General features: G+C 40.1%; 2 protein-coding genes across 2 annotated transcripts; one reads left to right on the top strand and one right to left on the bottom strand.

The window, feature by feature from the left end:
• Nucleotides 1–1,347: 1,347 nt before the first annotated feature.
• gatb (glutamyl-tRNA(Gln) amidotransferase, subunit B) lies at nucleotides 1,348–21,575 on the bottom strand. Its single transcript, XM_047366910.1, has 13 exons — nucleotides 21,401–21,575; nucleotides 20,065–20,218; nucleotides 19,857–19,970; nucleotides 14,083–14,281; nucleotides 13,290–13,412; nucleotides 13,064–13,177; nucleotides 10,665–10,749; nucleotides 6,213–6,257; nucleotides 5,795–5,987; nucleotides 5,497–5,630; nucleotides 3,525–3,603; nucleotides 3,289–3,423; nucleotides 1,348–1,686 (listed from the first exon to the last, which is right to left on the bottom strand). Exons 1-13 carry the CDS (start codon nucleotides 21,544–21,546, stop codon nucleotides 1,561–1,563), a joined length of 1,647 nt encoding a protein of 548 aa, XP_047222866.1. The 5' UTR covers nucleotides 21,547–21,575; the 3' UTR covers nucleotides 1,348–1,560.
• A 342-nt stretch (nucleotides 21,576–21,917) lies between these two features.
• On the top strand, nucleotides 21,918–23,105 carry dctpp1 (dCTP pyrophosphatase 1). The gene has a single exon (XM_047366048.1). The coding sequence runs from the start codon at nucleotides 21,997–21,999 to the stop codon at nucleotides 22,591–22,593; it is 597 nt and encodes a 198-aa protein (XP_047222004.1). The 5' UTR covers nucleotides 21,918–21,996; the 3' UTR covers nucleotides 22,594–23,105.
• The last annotated feature ends 344 nt before the right edge of the window (nucleotides 23,106–23,449 follow it).

Below are 23,449 nucleotides of genomic sequence, written 5' to 3'. Positions count from 1 at the left end.
TTTTACATTCTCTCTCTTATTAAACCATAAACACTGACTTTCCAACTAAATTAGTCCTCTGCATTTAGCCCGTCCCTTAGGGAGCAGTGGGCTGCTGCTGTGCAGCATTCTGGGGCTAAGGGTCTTACTCAGGGACCCAGAGTGGCAGTTTCTGTTTCGAAACAGGGAACTTGCTGCCTCCAGGATGCAAACACACTGCTCTCTAACCACTAAGCTCTTGGGAGTTACAGGAGAAGTTCAGCACTGTTCCATGTGTTCTCCATCTGTGGATAATGGTTCTCACTGTGGTTCACTGGAGTCCCAAAGCCTTGGAAGTGGCTTTGTGGTCTTTTCAAGATAGATCGATTTCAGTGACTTTGCTTCTCGTCTGATCTCAGGTGTCTATGGATCGGGGCATGATGTATTGGTTTTGGAGAGCTTTTGGTCTACTTCATGTTGCCATGCAGGTTTTTTTTTGTTTCAATTTTGTGGCATTTGTGGACAGTCTTGAAATGGGCTGGAGAGGGGGGAAGACATGCAGGAAAGGTCTCGCCGGGTCGGAACTCAAACCCGGGACATCTGTCTCGAGGATTTAGGCCTCCATACTTGGGTCCAATGATCTACTGTGACACCACGAGCTGCGCCCCAGACAGGGTCTATTAAAGTATTTTCTTAATTGCACTGGTCTGGCAGTAATCAAGCCGAGTGTAGGTTAGGATAGCTTTTTCCCCTAATTGAAATAAACATTTAAAAACTGCTTTTAGTATTTACTCAGGCTGTTTTTATTTGATATGAATTGTTTTTTGATTAACTGAAATAATGTGACAGAATACCGTATTCTGCTCTTCACAGCACTGTAATGTTAAATACTAATGGGACACGGGATCCTGTTAAAACAGGAACATCTGATATCTACAGTGTCATCTACAGTAATACATTACATCTTTTTATAATTCTGCGGTCTTCTAGCTACAGTTGAATGAACAGCATCGAAATATCTGCCATGACTAGCTACTGAACTCCATTTATATTAAATATGAATCCGCTAAAAGATAAGTTGTGGAGTTAAAAAGAAAACATTGAGAGGCTCATATCAGAGGAAATGAATATTTTACAGCGTTAGTGCAGAAGTGTATGACAAATCTATGACATGCTTCAACCACAGGAGGGCACCTAGTGATCAGGCTACTGCATCATAGTGTAAAGCCTTGTTGCAGTTTCATCTTCAGCCTCATTAAACTATAATTAACTTCAGATAATAGGTCCTGAGCTCAGTTATGCTGTAAATAAAGAATCTGATGTCTCTGTGAGAACAAAAGCAAGCAATTTTATACTGTGTATCAATTTCTGACAGGCCAAACAACACAGTTATAATATGGAAACTTTATTGGTTTAATTCAAACATGGACATCCTTTTTAGAAGTACAGTAGATTTTAGTTGTGTAATGAAACTTTAGTATTTACAAAACAGCTGCTCCAGGAAATGAGTCTCATTGCTTCATCAAACTGCAAACATCTGGCTGTAATTATGAGCGCACAGATACACAGTGCCTGGCTTGCTCAGAATAAGTGATGATGGTGTCATGAAGTCTTCTCTTCTAGAATCTTCCTCACCACAACTGGATCAGCTCTGCCTTTGGTCTCTTTCTGAACCAGACCCATCAGCTTGTTCAGAACCTTCTTATTTCCGCCTCTGATGGCACAAACCTGCAAACGCAAAACAAAACTCGTTTCCAGTGCAAGTCAGCAAATTATAATATTAATGAAAAGTCCTCTAATTTTCACACGTCAATTCAGAAAGTGAACCTTGTGTTTTGCATAGATTCAAAACACAAGGGTCTGTGATAGAGACTCAGTGGCAACTGTATCGGGTACACCTGTTTAGTTACCAGGAAACCTGTTTCGTTTCCTGGTAACTAAACCAGTAAATTGGGAACATGGCAGCAACTCAAAGCGTTTAGCCATGTAGATGTGGTGAAGACGACTTCCTGAAGTCCAAACCGAGCATCAGAACGGGGAGGAAAGTGGATTAAAGGGCGTTTACACATGGAATGGTTGCTGATGCCAAAGAAGCTTTCAGAATTTGGTGCAAACAAAATGAAAGCATTGATCCATCCTGCCTTGACTCCAGTTCAGACTGGTGGTGGTCATGTAATGGTGTGGGGGATATTTTCCTGGCATACATCAGACCCCTTAGTATTAACTGATCATTGTTTAGACACCACAGCCTACTTGAGTATTGTCCATCCCTTAATGTCCACAGCTTCTGATGGCTACTTCCTGGAGAATAATGTGCTCCACTGGTCTCCACAGTCCCCAGATCTCAACCCAATGGAGCTCATTTGGGCAGTGACAGACAGGATATTCACATCATGGATGTGCAGCAACTGCATAATGCTATCTATCATTTCAATATGAACCAGAATCTCAGAGAAAGCTTTCCTTTTCCATCTATGCCACAAGGTGGTTCTGAAGGCAAAAGGGCGTCCCAACCTGGTACTAGCGGGGCGTACTTAATAAAGGGGCAATGTATTTCAAACAACCTGATGATTATGGATTACAGTTATTATGACAAAAATTCTCAGATTATTAGAATATTTTGTAAGGCCAATGTAAACAACAGATTTTTAATATAGAAATGTCGGCCTGCTGAAAAGTAGGTCCATGTTCTGTTCACTACATGCACGCAAGACTTGGTCTGGGCTCCTTTTGCATCAATAGCTGCAACGTGGCATAGAGGAGACACACCTGTGACTGTGCTATGGTGTCCTGAGAAATGACTGCCCCGACTCTGGACTTGATAAAACACAGTGAACCGACATTAGCTCATAACATCATCACCCACTGTGGAAACTTCACACAGGGCCTCAGGCAAGTTGTTCTTCTCCACTCTTCCTCCAGTCTTACCCGAGTCAAGGACAAATAGGACTGGCCTTTTCCAGCTTACCAGGTAAGACTCTTCTAATGTTGTCTCTGGTTCAGAAGTTGTTTAAAAGAAGGAATGTGAATGTTGTAGCCCGTGTCCTGGATAAGTCTGTGTGTGGTGGCCCTGCGTCCAGCTACTGTCCACGCCTTGTCAGTCTCTCCTCAGTTATTAAAATCTATTTTTTTTTATTTTGTCTTATGTAGTATTCTCATTTTTATTCAAACTGAATTTTGGGTTTTCATTAGCTGAAAGGGATAATCATCAACAATAACAGTAAGAGATGCTAAAAATATACACCCTATAAAAACCGACTTTTTGATCACATTCTGAATCATTGAGCTGCACCTGCAAATGTGACCTCAGACATCCATTGAAGCACTGACCTCATCTAGATGTGAGTCAATGACCTTCTGGCAGATCCTTTGCAGCTTAGCAGCGTCGCTAACGAGCCCCAGGTCCTGCTCCCGGATGATCTGCGCAGCCGTCTTACCCGGTGACCTCCACATCTCCTGGAACACCTGCAAGCTCAGAGAAACCAGCGTCCCGCAGGTGAGAACGAGGGTAGAAATAAGATGGCAGAGTTGGGATAATAACTGCAGGGTCTCTGTAGTACACTGACCTGCTTGGCAACAGAAGAGGAGATGTGTCCCGCTTCCTGCAGCTCCAGCAGCTCAGCCAAGGAAGCAGGACCGACTGGGCTGAAATTAAATTAGGGTGTAATTTAACTACACTTTAACAGATGGATGTGTATTAGTGATATAAATAGTAGGGCAGATGGAGAGAGACAAAGTGGGATCGCTGGACTGAAAGAACAAGAAAAAAGGTGATAAAGATTTGGTAAAGAAACGGTTGAGTCTTACATCTGCTTGTTTATGCAGTTAGATACGCAGAATAAGAAAATCCTCTCACCAAATCAGAGCACTGAGGTGTCAATCTTACTTCATGTGGTGCCATGATAGAAAGCGCAAGAGTTTCAGATACACTTAAATCCTCCAATCTGTGATTAAAAATCATTATGCCAACATTGGATCCTTCAGGATTTTTAACGTCTTACCCGACATTGGAGATTTTTTAATTCCCTACTTTATCCCAGGGTCCCAAAACATTCCTAATTTCAAAGACTGCACAATTCCCCCTCAACTATCAGGGTTTTCTTGACAAACAGTGTTTCTAGATGTGTAAAGTTGGCAGAGACAACCGTCAAAAGACGTACAGCTGTAGTACTGACTCAAAAGGGGTGAATATGTGTCGTTTTCACCTAGACAGTGTTTCTTAAATAAAATGATCAAATAAGGAAGTAAGTATCTGCTCAAGTATGGAACTAAGTACCTAAGTAAGGAAGGAATGAAGTATATACAGCATGTCACAAAACTGAGTACACCCCTTACATTTTGTAAATATTTTTTTATATCTTTTCTTGGGACAACAGTGAGGTCATGACACTTTGATATGATCTAGTGAGTGTACAACTTGTATATCAGTGCAAGTTTGCTGTCCCCTTAGAATAATTGAACACACATTCATGTCTAAACTGCTCAATAACAGTGAGTTTGAATTTACACTGTTATTTAATAAAATATTCACAAAAATGTGAGGGGTGTACTCACTTTTGTAAGATACTGGATGGATGGATGGATGGATGGATGGATGGATGGATGGAGGAAGACAGGGAGGAAGGAAGGAACAAAGGAAGGAACAGTAAAAGGGGAAGCGATGGTGTCATTTCACAAAGCCAGCGGCAACAAAAGCTTCCGGTCTGTTTTTATGAAAGCATAAAACCGTGGCAACTATTTTATGCCTAATCAAACCACAAAGGCTTTTAATTTCAGGTTTAAGTTTAAGTGCAACATGTGTACAACTCAGCTTGTTCCAGCAAGGAGCTCATCTTCAGAAAGATTTTGTTTCCCTGCTTTGTCTAAAGAAACATTTTTTACTGGCTGACTGTCACAGTGATTTTCTCAGTCGGACACAAATAATTAGAAAACGCAAAATGATCCAATTTATTCCTTTGAGAAACTGACAGAAAAGTAATTTGCTCCTACTTTGGGATTCATCTACGTCATTCACTTTCAATCATGGTTTTTGACAAGTGAAAAGGACTGAAATGAGGTGTTAATATCAGCTGCAGATAAGAAGGGATGCTGTTGGAATGGGTCCCAGTACAGAAGCTGTGCATAATTCAAGTAAAGGATGAGATGAAAAAAGCAAACTATGTGGTCCTGGACCTTTGATGACTGAGCCCTGTTGTGTCAACAGAGTCTCCCTCCTGAGCAGTTAATCTCTGGAGCTCCTCCAAAATGACCATGGGCCTCCTGGCTGCTTTTCTAATGAATGCTCTCCTTTCCTGCCTGTTTTGCTGGGCTTTCAGTTGTGGCAAACTCGAGCCATGTTTGGGTGCAGGACTGACCAGTGCATCGAGAGATGTTTAAAGCTTGGAATATTGTTTTATAACCTAACCTGAGGTGATAAAATGCGACATGTTTGAGTGGGTATGACCACTTTTGTAAGACACTGTAAATTAAACTATGAGATATTCAGTATCAACAATATCAACAAGCCAATCACAGCCAATTCTTCAGTGCGCTTCTCACCTCTGACTCACGCTCATGTCTTGCTGCTTGAGAAGACCTAACAACTCATTCGTCACCCAGCCAATCACCTTCCTGGTCTCCTTCTTTGTCGACTTCATCACCGCTTCAAAGTACTCCATCAACCCATCCTCATTCTGCAGCACACCACGAAAATATTCTATCACTGAGCATGCATATCATTTAACTGGGATGTAATGAGTCCAAGCAGAGTTTAACCGAATGCAAGCTAAGTTAACACAGACTTGAGGATTCAATCTCATCAAACAGTCGGTTTGATTTCAGCCTTTTAGAAGCTCACCACCAGAGTGAAGCTGTGCTCTGGAAGGATGCCGTACGCCTGCACTAGCCTGTCTCTTTTGATGCTGGGTAACTCTGGCAGTCCTTCCTTTATCGTCTGCACCACCACCGCCTGGCAGACGTCGATACCCGCAGGCAGCGATGCGTTGTCCTCAAACACAATCAGGGGGGGCAGGTTGGGCTCTGGCATGAACCTGGAGGAAGTTCAGAGAAGGTGGAGGGGAGAAGTCTCTCAGAGTGTGAAAGATAAGCTCAGAATGAAGGAGGAGGACTTCTCCTCGAACACAAACTGTGTTGTTGTCATTTTTCACTAGTGTGCACAAATCATTTGACTTGATCAGCCTCACACCTGTCTGTAAATTATTAATCCATCGACCCATATCTCTGTTTCTGACACAAGATAACAAATTCAGCCTCACCTGTAGTCCTGAAGACCTTCTTTGTCCCTCATAGGAACAGTTTCTCTAAAAGGGACAAAATAAACATGAAATAAATCAACACTTTGATTCTCTAGGGCAGAGGTGTACAAAGTGCAGCCCGGGGGCCTCTTGAGGCCCTCGGAATGATGCTGTGCGGGCCCCATACTGCAATTCAAGTACAGTACAAATTTTTGAGGACGGCTCATGTAGTTGGTCCAAGATGGACACTTCTAGGGCGAGATTTTCACTGTCAAATTAAAATCTTCTTAGTAAAGAAAAAATGACGCCCAAAACAAACAATTTGTCTTTTATACAGAAACATTCAGTGTCTTTAGTCAGTAGCAGACTCAGGGGCATCCATTTATCCATTTAAAAGAAAGAGTGATCCATATACGCTTCTTGTTGCTGAGCATAGACTTAATTTTGTTTTTCCACACCAATCAGGTGAAAAACAACCAACCCAAAAGAAATTTAAGTGTATGACTTTCTTTTAATAGGAACAAATGTGTGAGACATTTTTGATGTTTTTGAGCTGCAGTTAGCTACAGATCCCAACAAAAATATGAGTACTTTGTTAGTTTTATTAAAAGACTGCATGTTATATTTATTGTTAAGGAGGTAAAAAAAATGAAAATAGATAAACGAATGAAAGAAATCTCAAATAATGTATTCAACTCATCACACTGCATATTAAAGGCCTCTGTACCTTGTTCTTGCTTTCCTTATTCGGTGTTCTAACACCTATAAATTAATTTCGAAATACATTTTAGTACAACCAGTTTTCTTTCGTCTCTACCTCTAGAGACTGAAAATTTGCTGAGTCTTCTTTCTATAATTGCTCAATCTCAGTCAGATTTGATGGTGAGCATCTATAAACATCAATTTATAAGTTTTGTCACAGATTCTCAATTGGATTTAGGTCTGAACTTTGACTGGGCCATTCTACCACATGTACATGCCCTCTGTTGCTCCGACTGTACAGGTGCATCTCCATAAATTAGAATTTTATTTTATTAAGTTTATTTATTTCAGTCACTTCATTCAGAAAGTGAAACACATTGTACGGATTAATTTCACTGTCTGTTTTCAAGCCTGTTACTTACGATGATTTTCAGAAGCATGGGCTTAATGAAAAGTATGTTTAATACCTGCTTAAAAGTTGTTATTTCTAAAAGGTACTTCTGACAAACGAGCCTGATTGGAACATATCTTCTGATTTACTGAGATGTGCCTGTAAGTTCACGTTCCGGCGGGACAACGACTTGGTTTATTTAGCTTCATCCCTCAACTCTAACCAGCTTGCTAGTCTCTGCTCAAGAAATCCATATCCCACAGCATAATGTGGCCACCACTATGCTCCACAATGGTTTTGTTTACCAATATTCTCTAAAAGACCCCTGAAGCTATCACACTGTGTTCATACTGGGAATAAACTACACACAGGCTTGGCCTTTTTTTGGCCTTTTTAGGTGATTTTTGAGGACAGTTTATTGTACTGGATTTTATTTAGGGATATCAGAGTGAATATGGGACTGGATGCAAAATGTACAAGACACATCATATTTTATTTAGCAAAACCTTAGGGGTAGGAACACTTTGATAAGGCGTGATATGGTGAACATACTGATTTTAGTTGAGGGAATAAGATTAAAAATTAAAACAGATAACTGCAGATTCAAGTGATTACCTTTTAGTTTGTATCGCTACATAGAGTGGGTTTATTAGATTTTATGCAGAAAAGCAAAATGTATACAAATGCATCATGTTGGACCATGTTTTGCTTAATATTGGATCATTTGTAAGTTGCTGGACACCACCCTTCTGGCATCATCGGCCATTTTGTACCCCAGGATAGTCCGCTACTTCAAATCCCAGCGGGCACCGTGGCTGATATGACGGGCCGTTCCAGTTCTGACGTCACAATGGGCTATTTAACAAAGTGAGCCCTTTAAGGAGGTACTTTCAGCTTGGGACCGAGACGTGGTTACCACGCATCTGGAGCATCACTCTGGAGAAGAAGTCCCATGTGGACTTTCAATAATTCTCCCCGTTGGCCAACAAGAAAACTAAGCGAATTAAGGTTACAGGAATAAGAAGGCTTGTAAGATTCCAACTTTACCGATCGAAGATGTAGGTTTAACAGGCAACCAAAAAAACCACGGAGTTTTCAAGGAGATGCAATTTTTCCCCCTTGTTTTCTTTTGTTCCAGTCGACTAGTGTCGGTCCGTCATATTTTTTTACCTTTCTGCCAAGGAGGTCACAAGAACGAAAACGGACTGCTTTGCTGAGTATCCACGGACGCGTGAAACTCTTCAACCCCTTTCTCTCTCTCCCTCTGCTCAGAGGAGACAACATCAAGTAAAATCCATCCTTTTATTATTATTTCTTTATTAGAAATATTGTGGGCAGGGTAGAGTTGGTTTTAGTGCGATTTAGAGTCGCCACTTATAGTCTAATGTGTTCTAAATTGTATGTGTATGCAACATTTTATCAAAACTTTGATTGCTGTTGATTTCTGAGGCCGCCGAGTCTCGCAAGTTGTGTTTTTACTGTCTGGACACCTGAGCGCAGGTGCGCTGGGGAGCTCAACTGCTATAATAACCTTATGGTGAAAATCAACCATTTTCTTTGTCTTCAACTTCATGTTTTACTGTTTGCTACCAAAATTGTTATTGTCCTTTGTCCTCTTGGGTTTACAACTTTGCTTGGAGGACGTTTTATGACTGCCTGTGTCCCGCTGAGCTACACTTTGGGGAGTGGCCTCCCGAGCTTCGTTCAGCCATATTTCTCTTGTAATTTTGCCATAACTGCTGGTTTGATCTCATACACACTCAATGCTGTTTTATTTTGTTTAGTGAGATATTTGACCCTTTTTGTGTAGAACTTTGCATGTTTGGTTTGGTGAAGATTATTGAATCGGAAGAGCGAATTGTATCAGGGCTGTTGATTTAATAAATATTCACGTAGATAAAGAGAAGGCGTTTGTGTTTATTTTGTGCAAGAGTGATTTGTCTGTCAGAATAAGGTTAAAGTTCCCCACGTTTCGGCAGAAACGGTTGATTAAACAGTGACATCTAATAATAGTTATCAACTATTACTGAGAATTTAATAATTGCAATTATCAAGGGCTTTGAGCCACAATTACAACAACAGAGGACATCTCTGATTTCGATTCATAAATGAGGATTTTTGGTTAAGAAATTAATTTTCTCAAATTATGATTTTTAATTATAATTCTTGATAAATATTAATTAATCAATAATCATAATCCCAACAATCATAAAGATTAATTTAAGGGCTTTTTTAAAGCTGAAATATTCAAAATACTAAATATTATCTGTTTATAATGGTGGACATGAACCTGATACAGTCACAGGATAGGTTTGAATAGTTTTTAAACTTTGAGTACATGTCCAAAAGGATTATGAATAAAAACAATATTTAAGATTTATTATTACATGTTAATTTAAGAATTTTCAAGAAGGATTGGACGTTTTGGACAATCACCTTAGTATGAAACAAAATACTGGAGAAATATGAAGAAAATGGTCCCTGTCAAACACCGTTTAATTTATTTTATTTATTTATTTATTCAGCAGCAGCCAGCACTAAAAACCATCATCCACCCATGGTCTGTACCCGTGTGTCCTTGCGGGGTTGCAGTGGTGGTGTGCCTACTACCAGTGGAAGTTGGGCGCAGCTGGAGTACACTGGACAGGTCGCCAGTCCAGAATATGCAAACACCATGCAGAAAGAACCTAGGCTGGGACTCAAACCCAGAACCTTCTTGTGGCAAGGCAACATTGCTACTAACTGCTCCAGTGTGCAGCCCCATCCCAAAGCATGTTACATTAATTCCCAGTCTTAGGTTTGGCAGCAAAGAGAACAGCTGCTCCCTTTCCCTTCATTTCTATTCTAGTTACCTACATATGTTCGGTTTGGGGGGTAAAAAAGACAGTAATAAATATCAACACACTGATATTCTATTTATAAATTAATTATAAAAATAACCAGTGGATTAACCAATGAAAACCCTCAAATATAAGCATAGTAAATAAAGGCAGTGACCATATGTGCAATGATCCATTTCATTTCTATCAGTCACCATTTTCACAGGAAAAAGGCTCAAAAGGAAAAACTGTTTTTACACGCTCTGTTGTGTACCTCGGACAAGCAAAGACTTATGGGAAGCGGCCAGAGACCTAGAAGATGATCAAGGCCTCAGCTGTGAGGCAGCAGGCTCATTCTGTGAGAGCGTGAGCCACGAGCTGCACATAGCTCACAGATAACATGGGCAGACAGCGGCATCCAAATGGCTCTATTCATCATCATTACCATGATGGTTCATCCTAAACAAAGCGCAGGGTTAATGAACCAGGCAGGGATCCCAGTCAGTGGGTGTTGTAATGGCTAAATCTTGGCGTCGAGGCACTGCTTTTTCATCCACTTACCCCGATTTGGAGTCATATGCCCGGGTCTCATTTTGCACCATCCCTCCTCTCTGCACAACGTCAGTCTGTCTCTGGATCTCGAAGTCTGGGGAAAATAACGACAGAACATGAACACGATGCAGAACACAATTGTTGTTTGGTGCTAAATGCCAAACGCCCGCGGCCATACTCTGACTATCCTGACTTCTGTCACGACATTTCTGATAAATATTTGAACTAAACACTAAAATGCATTGAGCAACACCTAAAAAACTTGCCTGTCAAAAGCTGAACTTTTCCAGCAGCGGTTCCTTGTCAGCTTAAAGTGAAACTCAGTCCACAGTTGGCAAAACTATGGATGACAGATGATCTTTATTTCTGTGAGCGGCTGGGAAAAGTCAGACGATCTCTCACCTAACTGTATATTATTGGTTGGCAGTCTTACTTTCACCATTAACTCTCCATGCTGTCCAAACATTTTATCCTAAAAAAAATATATATCTTTTTATCACTGGAATAATAAAAAAAAGTGTTTATTTTCCTCAGGGAAAAGACAGGTTTGTATAACTGTTAAATGACAAGGAACAGTTGCATGAAAACCAGAAAGCACTTGATGAGGCTGGTCATCCAAATTAAAAAAACAATGCTAAATATTTTATGTATTATTAATGTATGATTAATTAATATTTATTGAGAATTATAATTTCTAATCATAATTTGAGAAAAATGTATTTCTTAACCAAAAATCTTTACTTACAAATCGAAATCAGAGATGTCCTCTGGTGTTGTGATTATGGCTCAAAGCCCTTGATAATTACAATTATAAATTTCTCAGTAATAATTGATAACTATTACTAGATGTCACTGTTTAATCAACCATTTCACCAAAACGTGGGGAACTTTGACCTTATTTTGACTGACAAATCACTCTTGCTCAAAATAAAATCAAACTCTTTCTCTTTATCTACGTGAATATTTATTAAATCAACAGCCCTGATACACCTCGCTGTTCTGATTCAATAATCTTCACCTAATCAAACATGCAAAGTTCTACACAAAAGGGGTAAAATAATAACTAAACAAGATAAAACAGCATTGAGTGTGTATGAAAATCAAACCAGCAGTTGTGGCAAAACAAGAGGAAATATGGTGCTGAACCGAGCTTTGGGAGCGCCGCACCATTTATGTTTTAAATTGATGCTTTCATTTTGTTCATCTTAACGTTCCTGAATGAAGCATCTCCTTGATTGCAGCACACACTTTATTTAAAGCCTCAGCAGTAATAATGTGCCCACAGAGGCACAAACTACTGATGCAATGTAAACTAGTGAGCAACAGCCCTAATGTGACTCGAAGGATTCAGTTTCAAGAATAAAACTAAATAGCAAAACAAAATATGAAAAATAAAATAAAATGTTCCATTCATTAAGCCTCACAACAGCTATTCTGGCTCTGTTCGTTTTAACTTGCTGGTGTTTTCATATGTATTTGTAGAATGAACAATTGACTGGGTTCGCTGATATTAATGTCTCTGTCCATGCAGCAATTTGAGCAGAACAATTCAAATGCCAGGGGGCAAAATACCAAATCCTTTCCCTCAGTGAAGTAAAATGTCCTCAACGATTCATAAAAACACTGCATGCAGGAGCTGGACGTATTCTGCTGAGCTCTGTTCTTGGCTTGGAGCTGAAGGCTGGATCTTAACGGCCCTCAATGTCATACAGATATAACCTTGAGTAAATTATCGGTTGATAATTGTGTTTGGTATGTAATTTATTAAGGGATGAAATTTACTCAAACTACCCTTAACTTCTTGCTAAATCAAAATTATTGTGATTACTAATATTTATAATTAAATCTCAGCATACTGACTGACTCATTACCGCCTGAGCAGTAGAATCAAGAAATGATTTAAACAGAACCTGTCTGACAACATGAAGTAGGTTAAAAGAACACATCATGTCCCGATCTAAAGAAGCTCAAGAAAAGATAGGAAAGAAAGTCAATGGCATCTATCAGTCTGGACGGTGTTACAAAGCCAAACAACATCCAAGGCACTGCAGACCTCATTATACCATTACATCTGGTATAATAAGGTGATTTAGAAAAAAAACATCATTCTGGCAATAAAACATTTTGGCAAGTAGTGTGATGGTAGTGTGAAAACATTTCTATACTCCCAGCTAATGCCTTTTCTGTCAAATACTCTTCTTTCATGCTCACAATGTCAACAGTTTGTAACACAAACACACCAAATAAGCATTTAAATGAACATATTGCTATAGTAGGCTTAATATATGCACATTTATGCAGCTAATTTTGTTAACTCACAGGATCCTAACTTTTTTCTGTAGCAGTTATATTTCACCACTCCGGTGCAAGTTTAACCCGCGGCTTTTTAACTTCTTCTCGGTCCTCACCTATAGCCCTGGCCAGATATCTGATGCTGTTGATGTTCTTCACCTCCGTCCTGATTCCCAGTGGCTCACCTGGTCTGTGTACCGACACGTTGGCGTCAACTCTCAGCTGGCCCTCTAAGGAAAACGAGGTAAGCGACGCATATAAGGATTCAATTTGTGTTTGAAATGCAGGCAGCTAAGGGGTGAAAAGAAAAATAGCAGAAGGCAGCAGGAGTGATTTTCATACCTGACATGTTGCCTTGACAGGTACCTAGAGCCTGCAGGATGAGCTGAAGCTCTCTGACAGCTGCAGCGGCCTCCTCTCCGCAGCTCATGTCCGGCTCCATCACCAGCTCCATTAGGCCTATACCTGATGCATGCGCAGACAGCTGTGTTTTACATCCACAACATATCGATCCTATGGCACCCCCACCCCCCACACACACAAAAACTATGCAAGTGCACAAATCAAAAGCTTCAACAGTAAATTCTTACTGGGGAAAAGGAAGTACAGATTATGTGGATGACTCCTTTTAAACAAAAATCAAAACATACAACAGCCTCCATACTACCTGGCCTTACCTGTCACAGGGACTGCAGAAGGAAATTAGCTAGGAAGCTAGAATCTGGTGCAGTGCATCTTTACTCTGAAGGGGTTTTTTTTTCTGTAAATTGTCCCAGATCAAAAACAATTTATAAATAAATAAACTATAACTATAAATATTTCAAATACCTAGAACTGTGACAAACAAGGCTGGAGGTGGCCCCAAGTTCATCTTGCCACCATGCACAATGGGAAGTGAGGTAAAACCATCTCCGAAGCTCACTGTTAGAAAACCGCAGCGTAAAGTGACATCTTGGGGCTCAAAACGTTTTAATAGCTTTCAACCAGTTGATTGGGAGGCATGTAAGGAAACATAATTCCCTGTCCTAACATCACCAACGTAAACATGCTGAGTTTATTAAACGCTACTGAGATTTTAAGGGGAAACACAGATTACTCCTGGACTCATCATTCTATTGGCCGATGCGACACTAACCTGCTCTGTTGAGGTCGATGAGCGTCTGACTGTTGGCGTCATCGTGAAGACTCTTCCCGCTGTCTTGCTCCAGCTGAATCTGTTTAATGTGCACGTTTTTCCTGATCACCTGGTTGCCCTTCTTCCCTCCCAGGAAGCTGTAGGTAAGCAATCCGTCCACCGCGATTGGCCGGCGCTGCTGAGTGATCTGGTATCCAGCCTGGAGGAGAAAAGGTGCAATGATAAGGAATGTTGGGTGACAAAGACGTCACAGAACTGTAAAACATTTCTAAATGCCTCGGAGCCACAGATTCTCAATTAGATATAGGTCTGAACTTTGAATGAGCCATTCTGACACATAAATATGCTTTGATGTCCCAGGCCTCAGGGCTTTTCCAGCCTCACACTGGTTTTTCTTACAGGATTGCTCTGTATTTCGATCCCTCATTCTTCACCTCCAATCAGCTTGCCTCTTGAACAAAATCATCCCTACTGCACAATGGTGCCACCACCATATTTCACTGTGGGTGTGGTGTATTCAGGGTGATGTGGAGTTTTCCATCACTGGCAGCACGGTGAAAGAAGTCCAAAACATCCAATTAGTCTCATCTGACCAGAGCAGCTTCTTCCACATGTTTGCTGTGTCCCCTACTAGCCTTCTGGTAAACTGCCAATCGCATCCTTCTATAATGGCTTTCTTCTTGCCTTTTTTTTTTCCTATAAAAGAGTTCTAGTAGATGTCACGTCATCAGATTCTTCCACCTGAGCTGTGGATTTCTGCGGCTCCTCCAGGGTTAAGTAAAGGAGGTTTGTGGTTATAGCGTGACAAAATGTGGAAACGTTTTGCAAGGCTGTCCTGTATATTTCATGCACTTCGTAGTGATTGTCAGATGAAATTAATTTAAATGTATCTATTTAAAAAAATGTTCTCAGGTGGGAACATCCAAAGCCTAAATGGGATTATGACACTTCCTGAAGATCAGAAGAGAAGCACTCCGCTGCACAGGTGAGAAGAACACAGCCCGCCAACAGGTGAGCATCAGCTGCAGGCTGATTGGCCGGGCCATCATTACGACACAGAGGAAGCGTTGCCGTTGCACTAAATGTTTCTATGTGCTCCTGTTCCCATGGCCCTAAGTATTAATTCCCCACGTTGCTATGGCAACTACACCACAAGAACTAAACATTCATCATACTTATGCTAAAGAGAGCGAGAATGTGGGAGAAAAGATATGAGGGGGGCTGTTAGTCACCAGCTTTCTGTACATTGTGGCCGACTGACAATCAATCGCTCCATACTTTTTCCTGCTAAAACAAAAGGTGGGAAAAGCAACTGAACACAGCAGGCTTCTCAGTTCTTCCACTCCATGGTGGCTCTGATCATTAACTCTTCCTGAGCTTAAAAATAATGCTCCATCTTTTTAAGAAAACCCTCCTTTGTGTTTTCACGATTTTTGTCTTTGTTGCACGGTGGCGCAGTTGGTAGCACTGTTGCCTTGCAGCAAGAAGGTCCTGGGTTCAATTCCTGTCCGGGGGTCTTTCTGCATGGAGTTTGCATGTTCTCCCCGTGCATGCGTGGGTTCTCACCGGGTACTCTGGCTTCCTCCCACAGTCCAAAGACATGCCAGTTAGGTTAATTGGTCTCTCTAAATTGCCCTTAGGTGTATGAATGAGTGTGTGTTGCCCTGCGATGGACTGGCGACCTGTCCAGGGTGTACCCTGCCTCTCGCCCATAGACTGCTGGATATAGGCACCAGCTCCCCCGCGACCCACTATGGAATAAGCGGTAGAAAATGACTGACTGATTTAAACATCTCGCTTGGCGTCTCACACGCCCACGATATCGTAAACAGGGGAGTATCTGTGCAGATGAAAAATATTTGATTTCCTGAACAATAAACCAGAGGGTTTCAGATGAGGCATGTTTTCCTTTTAATGAGATCATGGTAGCCACATTAAGCTTTTCTGTATCTGCTCCGAGTGCAACTTCCGTCTTAATGAGCAGTTAGACGGCCTCAGACACACTCATTTCTGTGCTGTGAGCCACTGAATCATTTTCTGACTCATAACAAAGTCACTAAACAAACAACACTCTGTGGGTCAGCTAGTACACGGATCCTACACGCTGATGGCCCAGTCTTCCCACTACAGTCATAGAGGAAATTTCATTTCTCAAATTAGGTTCACGTCAAAGCCTCAACGACCCAGAACTCTTTGTTTAGTTGGACACTTTATATCTCAAGGTTACTCTAATCATTTAGATGACTGTGAAGCAGCTGGGGTGTGTCATTAAATAAAACTCAGTACGAGCAGCTCGCCTATCGTTTCGGTTTGAAGAGGGAATGCCGGCCAGATTAATCCTGATACAAGCAGCTGGGGCGTTTTACACAAACGCAATAAGGAACTTTTTGCAGAGTAGAAATTTTTTTTTTTCTAAGCAGGGTCATTTCTTCCCACGTTCTGTTGCCTCAAACTATGGGTTACAGGAAAAAATTCTCATCACCGGCATAATTAAAGCCACTCTGGGTTAAGTTCATCAAGCTGTTTCAGGCAACAACTGAAGCACTACAGTCTGCTGGTAACTAAATCCTTTTTAAACAGGGCAACAGCAGGGACTGTTCTCAGTCTGTGAGGAAATCATAAAAAGAAAAAGAAAAGGAAAATCTCAGGAACTACTGGCATGATCCAAACGGAGCACAACACTTTCAGCGCATGAATTCTGAACACAGGTTCAGGATGCTGACGAGAGATTTCTTCCTGCAGATTTCAAAACTAAATTAGACATCAGCATCCCTGCTGTGGACCAACTGTTAAGAATGAATCCGAAGGAAAGAAGGGAAGCTTCTGTACACACAGTAGGAAGATTACGAAAATCCCAGGGCTTTTCCTGGAGATTGTTCCTAAATTCCAAGATTTTCTGGGGAGATGATGAATTATATAGAACGGAAAACAAAACATGCAGTTCTGCAACTCTGTGATAAACTGTGACTCTCTGAATATTAAACAGGAGCAACCATCTACAGCAGTGGTTCTCAAAGTGCAGTACGCGTCTTCTAGCGGGGGCTGTTTGTATTTTCTATATACAAACACGATTCAAAGGTGAAAATGGCACAAAAACAGCTATTGAAACACAAAATGAGGAAGAAATAAGGAAATACAGAATATTTCAAATTACATTTGAAAATTTCAATTACTTTTCTTTTTTCTAAAAATCCGTACAAAATTACTACAAATGTACTTGACAACTTTATTTTATAATCTCTGGATTTCATTCCTTTTTTAAAAATAAAAACACAATGCAAAAAGGTCAGAATGACACAAACACTAGTTTGACATCAGATAATACGAAATAACACGAAATATAAAAATATTGGGAAAAAAAACAGTCAAATATGTCATTTCTCTATTAATTTTTTTTATTCAGTATTTCTTGAAATTAAATTTGACTAATATTTCTCAGTCTTGTTAAAAAATCTTGCCAAGAAAAATCAACATAAGTTCAGAGCACATGTTTATGTAATTCTCTCTACTGCGTGACAGGTTTCTCAACATTTCATCCCTTCTCTGGGCAGTTTTATTAAAATAGCAGAAGACATAATGAGTTAACAATCAGCCTCATTATCTTTGCCCTGAGCTGCCCACAATCCTTTTTTAGTAGGCTTGGCCACACTTTGCTCATTTAAAAGGCTAAACTTTTTAACACCTCCTCCACTTCTATAAATTTCAGGAAAGGTCTCTGTGGGGCAAGTCGTGGCGGAGCAACCATGACATTTAGTCTTTTTCTTAAAATGTCACTCATAATGCCAGGAGAATTTGCCCGGGGCTGGAGAGGTTGGGAAAGCAAGCGGTCCATTTCAGTAAGCAAAGTGAGGCCCAGCACCATGAGCACAGTTAGGATTCTGATCTGATTTTCTTGGAGTCCTAAATATTCATATTCACTTTAATTTCCGTTTTTAACTCAACAAACATTTAAAAGTACATGAGTTTTTAGAATTTGTAAAACAGATTTTTCCATGGTAAATTCTGCCTGGTTAACAGATTTGAATCTATTTTTCATCCATGCCGTTTTCCTTTAACATCACATTGGAATTTCAGGGATGAAAAACAAAATAATAAACAGAAGAGATATGCTCTAACATAAATAATCCAGACTACAGTCTTACTTTTTTAACTTTTGATAAAAAATCAAATTCAGTCCTCCACATAATCAGATATTTTGTACATATCTGGGGTTCTTGGGTGTACTTAGTTTTTCCACACACAGCTCCTATATAATGGCTTTTTTATGTTTAATAAATATAGTAAGCGAGGCATCAGGTGTGCACTACGATACAATTGAGGTCAGTATTTAAATAAATTGTTTTAATTTTATTCTCCTTATAACATATAAAATCCTAGAAATGGAAGAGGGTGCACTTTTTTTTTTTTTTACCATTACTGTATGTAAAGCCCCTTTAACAAGTCCTAATTTCTAATAAGAATTATGATAAATACACAGGTAGAAGAATGTTCTGGATATAAACATGTCCGCTGTGTTGAGTCAGATAATGATTTAAATAACAAGAAAAAAAGGTGATATTCAGATTATCAGAGCTGCAGACACTTAATTCAAGAATTCACTAACATTCTCCCAGTAGGTAACTACGCAGGGCTGCAAATGATGTCAGGAGACCCCATTAAATATTTCATTCATAAAAACATTTTTCCATATTGATGTCTCAGATGCCTTCTGATACTCGGTAAATTCACGGTAGATTCTATGATGGTGAGCTGTCCCGGTTCTGGTGCAGCAAAGCTTCCCCAAACCATGACACTTCCACCTCCATGCTTCACAGTTGGTACGAGGGTCTTGTCCATGAAGTCCTCTGTTCCGATATCCAAATAATTCAGTTTTAGACTCATTTGTCCCACAAACATTATTCCTCAGGTCCTGGTCTTTGTGCTTTTCCCAGCACACAAAGAGTCCTCCTTGCACACCTCCCATGAAGGTTAACCTGTGCAGTCTCCGTCTGATTGCACAGGAATGCAGTTTCATATCCATAGCGGCTGGAGGTCCAGTGATGACATTTTAGGGTTTTTGGACACATCTTTAGTTGTTTTGAATGTAATCCAATTGTCCATCCAGTCAAACAGCTGATTTTAAATTCCTGTGAGACCTCTTTAAATCTATTATTAGACTCGTGAGTTGCTACAGTCTTCTTTCTGACGGCCTTATACAGCTCTTTGGATCTCACCATGGTGTTCACGCTCACTTCAACAATCAGGAGCACCAAACGAAATGTCTGAGGTTTAAACACGACAAATCTTTGAAATGCTGAATAATGATGTTCTTATTATTCTAATGTGTAATTTTATCCATTTAATGTTGTAATAAATATGGGGCGTCCTAATTTTTTCCTCAACAGAAATGACTTTTTTATTAGACTTTGCAGAGAATTTTAGGTTACTTTCATCTGTTTTAATTATTCATTTTATCATTTGAAATTTTTCTCTTTTTCTTTAAACTGGTAATAAATGTCCAAATACACACAGGTTCTCATAGGGTGTGCTAATTTTTTCACGACTGCATAAACAATAATTGAAGAGAAGGGCTAAAGGAAATAAGCAGTTAAATAAAAAGCATTCATAGTTGCTAGTTAAACTAAAACTCATGTTCCTTTTTTTTAACAGTAAAAGCAAATATGCATTTATGCAAGCAAAAGCTGGCAGATGCTGACTCTTTTCACCTCCGGAGGCAATGCGTTTCTACCTACAAATGATAGATATTGTACAAACCATGGAGAGCACACACTTACAGGAAGGTCGGCATAAAAGTAGTGTTTCCTGTCGAAGAGTGACTTCTTATTTATGGTACAATTGAGAGCCAGTGCGGTCATCACTGCTGCTTCAACGCACCGCCTATTTAGGACCTGGAAACACATGGGAACTTTAAGATCTGATCTATAATAGGAAAATTTCTACAGTGACAAGTTTAATATGAATATGCTAAATAAAATCACTCACAGGTAGCGTGCCGGGCAAAGATGCATCGAAGAATGAAACCAAAGAGTTCGGAGGAGCTAAAAACCGAACCGAGGAGCCGGAGAACAATTTGGTGTTTGAGCTAATCTGGGCATGAATTTCCAAACCAACCACTCCAACCAGCTGCTGCAGAGCGCTGAGGTACAAAACAGGCATGAAAGAAAATTGTGCGACACAGAGATGTCAGAGACAGGAGAAAGACTGTAAACAACATAGAACATTTATTGGTGTCTTGTCTGCACAGATTTTCCTGCTGTTTCTAGTCAGATAAAATAAAATTTTAATAAAGTACATGAGTTATTTGAAAGCTGTTTTGAATTCCCATCTCAATCAGTAAAATGTCCAGAAACACTGTTCACCAGTAAAGTTTGCTCAGCTGTAGATGAAGCCTATGATTCTGAACTATGTCTCTGAAGAATATTTTATTTTTTTCTTTTGATTTTTAGCTGCTTTTTTTTTTTTTTTTACTTATTTTTAGTCCAGTCTTTGTGACATAGACAATTTGTTTTAAAAGCAAATGAAGAACTCGGTCATGACAAGGACAAAAACAAATATATCAACTAACCTGCTCCCTTATGAGGTCCCCACCATGAACCATCTGCGTCCATCTGATCTCGTCCCTACAATACTAATCCATCAACCCTCTGCATACACCCAAACTGAGTAGATGCACAATGTGTCAGTCACAAATGCCCAGCCACCACCTATTCAAGGCTGCACAACATATCGCAAATGTATTATCATTCTAACGGTTTATGCAATATGCATACCGCAAAAAACAGCTTGAACTGCAATAAATGTTAGTTAATTATTTAAGTAGGCTGTCTATGCATGTAACATATATGCATTTGGTGACACTTGTTACAGCATAAAGTGTTTTAGTAGGTAAAGCAGTGGTAAGATGGTAAAGTCATTAAGAAACTACCACCAAGTTATTTCAATGCCATAAACATCAGATGTTGGCCAGAAGAAATATGTTTTTTCCAGCAGCTGGATAAACTGTTAATTATCTGAGGTTCATGTTTGCTATGAACCAACAGCAGCATTTACTGCAAGCCATAGCGTTGTTGCAGCATTCCTCAGTATTATTGCATACTGCAGGCTTTTTTTAATATCGTGCAGCCCTGTTCCAGCTAACTAAAATCAGTTTGACCAATGTTTACTGCATAAAAGACACTGACTACTCATAAATACTCCCCAGAAACCTTAAATACCTGTTTAACTTATTGTTTTGCACCATTACATTCCAGCTTTCTCACACCATAACATCCAGGTTATTACAGAATAGATACATAGAGAAGAACAGTGCAGTGTTTACCTTTCTGCTTTGACCAGAGGTTGACTGCTGCATTGTAGCTTTGATGTGCTAATTCGTCTGATTAACACACTGGAAGCTTTTTGATAAGCTATTAATTTGATGTTATGAAGCAGCTCACTTGCTGCGCTACAGGAGGCAGCCATCATATCCCACTCTGTCTGATAACTATGGGAGATGTAGTTTTTTTTTAAGCGTTTTTGGAAACTGAAAGAGAGCGGGGTTGTCGTTTAAAACTACAAGATCCATCAACGTAAGGGAGAGAGAGAATTTGTAGGTATTAAAGAAAATTTTATTTTGAGAGATACTTTGCAAAGAAGTTTCGGTAGCAAGCATATTCAAATTATAATTAGATTTTTCAAGAGCACTAAATTAATAAATAGAATTTGATTGTTGTAATAGTAAATAAGATTTAAAACCATGAAGAACCACAGTCCATACCAGTCGGTGGCGGTAATGCACATCATAACGTTATTTGCCAACTGCCAAAAAATAATACAAGAAGAAGAAGAAGAACGTAAGGGAGAGGGTTTAAAACGAGTCGTAGTTCCGTTAAGGACGCGTCATTTCCGTGCTACCAACTGGCGGGACTTCTTCACATGGTGGAAGTTGGGAGCAGGTTGTTTACAGACGTTAAAAGCTTATTTTTACGCTCAAAAAGCTGTCAAAACATGATGGCAACAAACGGAAAAGACTGCCGAGGGCTGAAGCACGACGTGTCCGTGCCCTCAAACGGGAGCTGTGAGGAATTCGCTGCGATGAACGGGACAGCCACGGAGGTGGAGACCCCTTCCAACGGTGCAGAAGTTCGGCCGCAGAGGTTCACCTTCAGCCCGGAGCCCAGCATGGAGGATATCCGGAGGATGCAGGCCGAGTTCACGGACGAGCGGGACTGGAATAAGTTCCACCAGCCCCGCAATCTGCTCCTGGCTATGGTCGGAGAGGTTGGCGAGGTGGCGGAGCTCTTCCAGTGGCGAGGGGAGGCGGCGGAGGGTCTGCCGGACTGGACCGAGACCGAGCGGGAGCAGCTGGCGCACGAACTGAGCGACGTGCTGATCTACCTGGTGGAGCTGGCCGAGAAATGCCGCGTCGACCTTCCCCAAGCGGTGCTCCGCAAAATGGCTCTTAACCGACTGAAATATCCCGCAAGCAAGGTGCACGGCTCGGCCAAAAAATACACGGAATACAAGGACTGAGCTGAAGTTCAGGGTGAGGAGACTTCCGATGTTTCTGGAGCTGATTTCTGAACTCCCTGCAAAGCTGCTGCACAACGTCTCCATCTTATGGGTCAATGACATTGTTCTGGGTCAGTCTGTTGAATACCAAGGATGCGGTTGTTCTACAAAAATGCAACTTTACGTTTCATTTCCTGAGACACACTGGAAACATGTCTGCTTCCAATCGTTTAAACTCGAGTTTGTTTCCTGTAGGTGTGACGCAAAGTTTTTTGGAGGACAGGGAAGAAGATATTTCCCCCTGTTCATTTTATAGCTGCATTTTAATAAGTTATATTGGTTTCGTTATAAAGATAACAGTTTAGATAAAAACAATCAAAGGAGTTGGAACCACAACTAACATAGAAATCTTACAAGCAACTAGTTATTATTATAATATTTTTTTTTCTTAAATTTTCTCATCTGATTAAACATTTTCCTCCAATCTGAACTGATTTCTATTCTTTCCAACAGTAAAAGTTACTTAAAATCTGCTTTGTGTTCATTTAATTTAATCTATATGTGTTTTTATTGGGATCTTACACCCGTAAAGTAATTAGAAGCACAAGTGATGTTTGGAAAAAACTCAGTTTTATCCGAAAGCACCTTCAAATAATATCAAGATCCAGGTCTTTTTAAAGTGAAGGTTATAATTAAATCTTGAAATAGGATGTAGAATATTTGTATTTTCTTGGCCTTGCTCAGGCTAATTAAACATGAGCTCATGTATGAGTGCAGACTCACTGACAGTGACATGAAATATGGTGTTGGTATGGATTTTGTTTGAAAATTCTGTGTTAAATATTCAGCTCAGAATTTTGAATTATACTGAATTATT

This window comes from Girardinichthys multiradiatus, chromosome 5 (assembly GCF_021462225.1).
Source record: "Girardinichthys multiradiatus isolate DD_20200921_A chromosome 5, DD_fGirMul_XY1, whole genome shotgun sequence".
NCBI lineage: Eukaryota > Metazoa > Chordata > Actinopteri > Cyprinodontiformes > Goodeidae > Girardinichthys > Girardinichthys multiradiatus.
This window is presented reverse-complemented; position numbering and strand designations above follow the sequence as displayed.